Consider the following 6,181-nt stretch of genomic DNA (forward strand, 5'->3'; position numbering starts at 1 on the left):
AGTAACTAAAAATGGAACAGTTCTTAAAAGACTGGATCAAAGCTCTCTTTAACAGAATTAAAATTTCTTTACTGTTTATAAAACAAAAAGCACAAACATAATTAGGGAAATTTTTTAAAAAAGGGGGACAAATAGGCAACGCACTCTACCCACTTGGTGAGAAGTGAAATACAACTATATTTTTAATGCTTCTGAGTTTCTTGGCCCATGGAGGACTAGGGTGCAGTAATTCCCTGTTAGTGAGTTGGGTTTAATGCAGTGCAGCTTGAAAATGTGGGGGTGAAGGGATTGGTGAATTGTTTAAGACTGACCTCTACTATTCTCTGTTTTCAACAGTCAAAAAAAAAAAAAAGCAAACTGTCTGCACAAATTCTTAATTAATAAGACTTCAAGATTCATATTTGTAAAGTTTTGAACATTTGGCACAGCAAAATTCAGAAAAACTGAGGGAGAAAATAGGTCTGGTTTCACCCCCCTTTTTTCTATCTGCTGTTGGACAGTGATAAGATGCTCACAGAAAAGTAAAGGCTGGCTTTGTGCCAGGCTGGTGACAGGTGCTGCCAGGAGCAGGCTGGGGGGAGAAAAAGTAACTCCCACCCCTTCACCCCAGGAATGACCCACCTCCACATTCCCTGGTCCACTTCCTGAGCAAGCCCAAGTTTGGCTCTATTATAAAGGACCCTCCCCTCCACCCCAACCCCAGTGTGCAGTGCAAATTGACCAACAATTTACTGGTGGAGTGGCAATCAAAGGAAACAGTTAAACACCAAATAATTTCGTAAAGCCAAAAACATTTTCATGGACTTGAACATTTTTTGAGTGGCTTTTTTTTTTTTTTTTCAAGTGTAAAAGCAGTGACTTTTTGTTCAAACAGAAGCAGCATCTAGGAATTCTGGCACTTGGGTTCTAGGGGGTCACAGGTATGCAACATGGATTTCTTTCCCTCTTATTTAAAGGCCTCATGTTTCTATTCCTGAGTTAATACCGATACCTGCTGGCTCTCCCCTCTAGTGGACAGGGAGGGTGGCCAGCCAGCCTCCCTGGTTAGATTGGGCAATGACAAGAAGACATACCTCCTCCACATGCCCGGGCTTGCTTTCCGATTCGAGGTAAGTTGAGGTGCAGAGAAAGTAACTGACAAAAACATAACCAACCAAAGATACCCTGAACAGGGAGCCCTATGCAGCCTGACCAAAGCCTGAGTCCTTAGGGACTGCTCTGTCAGTCCCTTTCCCAGGGAAAGACAGGTTACTCATGGAATTTGAATTAAACAAGGGGGAGGGCACTTGCCCCAAAAATCTGCATGATGGACTCATCATCCCAAACCACCTAGTAACCCACTCACCTGCTCTAACCTTCCCTGAGCCCCTCATGCACGCTCTCCTTTAATAAAGAACCACCACCTGCCAACGTTGAAAGACAACCCTCCAATGCTCCTTAGAAGAGCTCATGTAGGTTAAGGTGGAGTCAGGAATTTCTCCATTCCTCGACAGCATCCCTGTGCCCACTCCTGGCCCCTATCCGATATGGAGTTCCTTCTCTCCCTGCTGCCAGGTGTTTTGAGCCAGTTAGGTGTTTCCACATACGAGTTACATGGGCACATGCATTCAGAGCTGGCTGTGGCTTCTCTCTCTGCCTCTAGTCCAGGTTCCTGTCCCTTCCTAGAAAATCAGTACTTCCCCATTCCTTTGAAGTTGATGGAACAATTCCTCATTGTCTGTAAACTGGAGTCTCATATAGGATAGTCAATTGATCATGAGTATTAGAATGGGCTAGGGCAGTGGTCGGCATACTGGCCCCTTGAGTGTGGCTCTTCCACAAAATACCACGTGCGGGCGTGCACGTCAGTGCAAAATGAAACTTCGTGGCCCATGCCACAGGGCCAAAGAGCCGCATGGGGCTCGCGAGCCGCGGTTTGCCGACCACTGGGCTAGGGAAATGGTATGGCAAGAATGGTAATGCCACAATGGGACAAACACCATTCATATCAGGCCTTTTGACATCTGGTTGCTTTATCTAACTATTCCTTCAGATTCAATAAACCTCCACTTGTACCCCCAGCTACCTTCTGCATTTCCAGCTATCATCTGTCTTTCATTCCTATAATCCTGCCTTTTTACTATCTATCCCAATAACATCTAGAGAGGATGACTAAATATTAGCTCAAACTTTAATCATGCTTCAAAATTCTTGGATTATCTGAAAAGTTGTTCATGTCCTTTTATAGGTTTATTTTGACAGACCCGTATCATGTTAAAGTATGTTCACTGTTAAGGCTTGACTGAAGAAAATGATAACAGAGCCAGACAACAAAAACACATCTTTACCAGTGTCATGCCTTTCAGTGAACTCGCTACAGCCATATTCTGGTTTGGCTCCCCAGACCCATGATGGAAAAGGAAAAATAAAGGATATTTTTGTGTTTGTTTTGTTTGTAAAGGCGTTGGGTTACTTCCTCCTGCCCTCTTCTTCCCTGAATAAGAGTTTACAACTCCTCATGGCTTCTTAATAGGTGAAGGTGAAAAGTCCAAAAAATTCACAGCAGGGCTTCCTCTCTCAACCATGTAGCCAGGCTCAGTGCCTGCTCCACTCTAACTGGCAGTATGTTTCATGTTTCCTGAAAACATTTTTTAGAGGAAAAGAAAAAAATGCCAAACAACCAAGGAAAAAAGAAAAAGAAGCAACATCTGAACACCCCAATCGCCCTACCCCAGTAAGATGAGAATATCTTATTCTCCCCTGAAATAATTACAAAGAAACATCTCAGGCAAATACTGAGTATTAACGGTCTTTCGCCCCCCAACCATGCCCTTTCCCCTTTATATGTAACTTTCAGAGCAAAATAAACTCATTAATGGCTTTCCTATATATAAATACAGTAGAAAAGAAAGAAGTCTGGAACCTGAACATCATAGGACCAAACAGTGTCTTGGCCCTTTGGGAGTTTGTTCAGAAAGTATTCGCCTCAATAGGAAATAGAGGCCCTTTCTCCTTTCAGTTCAATACCCTTCCTGTGTCCTCCTCACCAGGAAAAAAAGTGTGTTCATATCTCACCTAATTTACAACAGAAGATGCCCAATCCCATTCCTAAAACATAAAAATACAAGTCTATGCTCCTAGAATGATCAAACCAGCTAATGCCCTCCCCCCAGCCCCGAAATCTTGCTACATAAATACATGTATATGATTATAGTATAAACAGCTCCCAATCCACTTGCAATTCTAAGCATCAGCAGCTGCCGTCGCCAAGCCCTGTGGTCCCGACCCATTCCAGAGGAACTTGCCATCCTTTCTCAGCTCTCGGGCTTCAGGGTCGTCATTCCAGCGCCGCTTCAATCGAAGCTTGGGGGGCATCAGGGCATCTTCTTTCTTCTCAGGCGCACTGGGCTCTTTGCTAGGCCTATCTTCACTGTCTTCAGTCACTTCTAGGGGTTCTTCACTTGGTGTGCTACTGGGTACAGAGGGCCAGACAGGTGGTGCCTCTGGGCGGGCAAAGATGGTGCCTTTTTCCTCCTCTATGGTCCTGCTTGGCACAGTGCCCTCTTGAGAGTGCTCCTCCTTCTCTTGGGGTGACTGCCTGAGACTCTCAGGATCCTTTACAGAGGTTGGCTCTACCTTAATTCTCGGGGGCACAGGCGCCATGGTGGGAGCAGTGACAGGTGCTGACTCCTCCCTGCTCTCTACCCTCTCCCGGTTCTTGCGCCCAACTGGCGGGGGCTGCAGCTTGATAGAAAACTGGGTAGACTCTTCAGGATGCATTTGGCACTGCAGTGGTGGAACCATGAGCCCTGGGTAACGGGGAAATGTCCGGGGACTCAGATGGTAGTTGAACACAGAACAGGCTTGAGAATGAAGGTAGTGTTTCATTTCCTCAGGGTTGAAGGAAAAGCAACTGCTGCTGGTGAAAGGGCTCAGGCCTGGTGAAGGGCTATAGGAGAAGATGGTGGGGGTCAGGGAGAGGGCTGGTGAAATGGGAACATTAAGGACACCTCCTCGGCCAGGGATTGGAGAGACAGCAAAGGGACTATGGGGGTCAGGGTAGATCCCTGGCCTACTGAACAGAGGAAGCATGATGTCAGGCTTGCGTTTCTGATGGCCAATCCCTCCTCCACCAACAGCATTCCGGGAGGACATGAGATCCACACCCCGGCGCCAGTCAGCGGCTGAGCCATCCTCCAGCTCCGAAAGCTCCGCCTTTCTGTCAGCGCCATTACTCAACTCCTGACCAGCCGTTAGGGAGCTGGCAGAGAACCGCCCCGGCTGCACGTCACTAGTTGGAGAATGAGTGTCCAGAGGAGGGAAATGGAACCGGGAAGAGGCTGTTGGAACTGGTGGTGCACTCTGGGGAACCACACCTGTGGAGGAAGAAAAACAAAAGGTAATCCGTGATCTTCACTTTTACGTATGCTAAACAAGTACAGGATGTTTAGGAACAACAGGAAACACTCCAGCTGGACTGATTCCCTTAGCTCCCTGTCTCCCTAGTAACTACTGCTTAGCTTCCTCTTCTCAATTTAGTTGCCATCTTTCTGTAGCCTCTTACGTTATCTTCACAGTACGCTCTGCTATCTGAAATATGATTTACCTGTTTATCTGTGTTCTAAAACATAAATTCCACAAAGGCAGGGACTTCCAATTGTTCACAACTACATTTCCAGCAGTTTGGGGCTTAACAATGAGTAAGTGCTCAATAACTATTAGTTGAATGAATGAATGGGTACAAGAGCCTTCTCCTCTGCAACTCTAAATACTGTGTGTATATATCACCTGTTTTAATTCTCAGCTTTGCAAATAGTCTTATTTTCACAATTTTGGCCCTATCTATAAAGCAAGCAAACACACCAAACCAAAAAATAAAAAATAAATCCACAAACAAAATTAAAAATTACATTCATGTAAAGCAATGCATTAAAAAGATGCCCTAGCTCAGTGGTTGGCAAACTGTGGCTCGCGAGCCACACGCGGCTCTTTGGCCCTTTGAGTGTGGCTCTTCCACAAAATACCGACTTCTGCACATGGGCCACGAAGTTTCAATCACACTGTACATGCACGCCCGAACGTGGTATTTTGTGGAAGAGCCACACTCAAGGGGCCAAAGAGCTGCATGTGGCTCGCGAGCCGCAGTTTGCCGACCACTGCTCTAGCTGGTTTGGCTCAGTTGATAGATCGTTGGCCCACAGACTGAAGGGTCCAGGGTTCGATTCGAGTCAAGGGCATGTACCTCGGTTGCAAGCTCAATCCCAGACCCTGGTCTGGGCACGTGCAGGGGGTAACCAATTAATGTGTCTCTCTCACATCAATGTTCCTTGCTCTCCATCTCTCCCCTTCCCTTCCAGTCTCTCTAAAAATCAATGGAAAAATCTCCTTGGTGAGGATTAACAACAACAACAAAAAAGACCAAAGACCCTGCACCTAACCTATATGGATACAAACAAGGCATATTTTAAGAATAAAAACAGATTTTAAAACAAAAGCCATGTTTATTAAGTTCTTATGGTATGTGTTTTATCTTTCTGATATACAATAACCACTTTATAGAAATTTAAATGTTTCAATCTCTCCAAATCTATATTTCTCTAACAAATTTATATAATGATCTCCATTCCAAACCTGCTTTCAATACTTTTCAAGCATGGAGAAGGCTGGGTGAAATCCAGGACCTAATACTCACTCTACCAAGGCTACCTGCTAAAATGTGAAGCTCTAAGCTACCAACAGCATGCTAGCTAGACATGTCAACTTCAGACACTCATATAAGTTCTCAACTCCCCAAAAGGCCCTTTGATAAAAAAGGGCATAAGAAGGGTTGCAAGCCAAGGCCTCAGAGACCCTTTGGGTTCCTAGGGAAAATTATCCATATTTATCACTGCAGATGTCAGGAGGGCTCTTTTCATCTGACACAGAGATAAGGGAGATGGGAAAAAAGGGTGAAGAAAAAGGTAAGAAAAATCCAAATAAGTAAAAGTATGGTGATGAAGAAACAAAAAAGCGCATAAGACAGTGTGGTTAGGCATCACTTCCAAACAGTTGCCTTCTGCTATTTGTATAATGGAGTCATCCTCAGATAGGATTCTGGAGTCTGCTGGTGTGTGCAAGACTAGCTTTCTAGGCACATGTGACTGAGTAATACTCTGCCAGAGCGGCACTTCCCAAACTGATGCTTCACAGAAAATACAGGACT

At 45.1% G+C, this 6,181-nt stretch overlaps 1 protein-coding gene across 1 annotated transcript in view; it reads right to left on the reverse strand.

Moving 5' to 3' along the window:
• Positions 1 to 2,763: 2,763 nt before the first annotated feature.
• The window catches only part of LOC102754392 (ETS translocation variant 3), a 9,664-nt gene continuing 6,246 nt past the window's right edge, over positions 2,764 to 6,181 (reverse strand). The window contains exon 4 of the mRNA XM_006775745.2: positions 2,764 to 4,355. Within this exon, the coding sequence (XP_006775808.1) occupies positions 3,223 to 4,355 (1,133 nt within the window). The 3' untranslated portion in view covers positions 2,764 to 3,222. The remainder of the gene's footprint in view (positions 4,356 to 6,181) is intronic.

Source organism: Myotis davidii, unplaced genomic scaffold (assembly GCF_000327345.1).
Source record: "Myotis davidii unplaced genomic scaffold, ASM32734v1 scaffold208, whole genome shotgun sequence".
NCBI lineage: Eukaryota > Metazoa > Chordata > Mammalia > Chiroptera > Vespertilionidae > Myotis > Myotis davidii.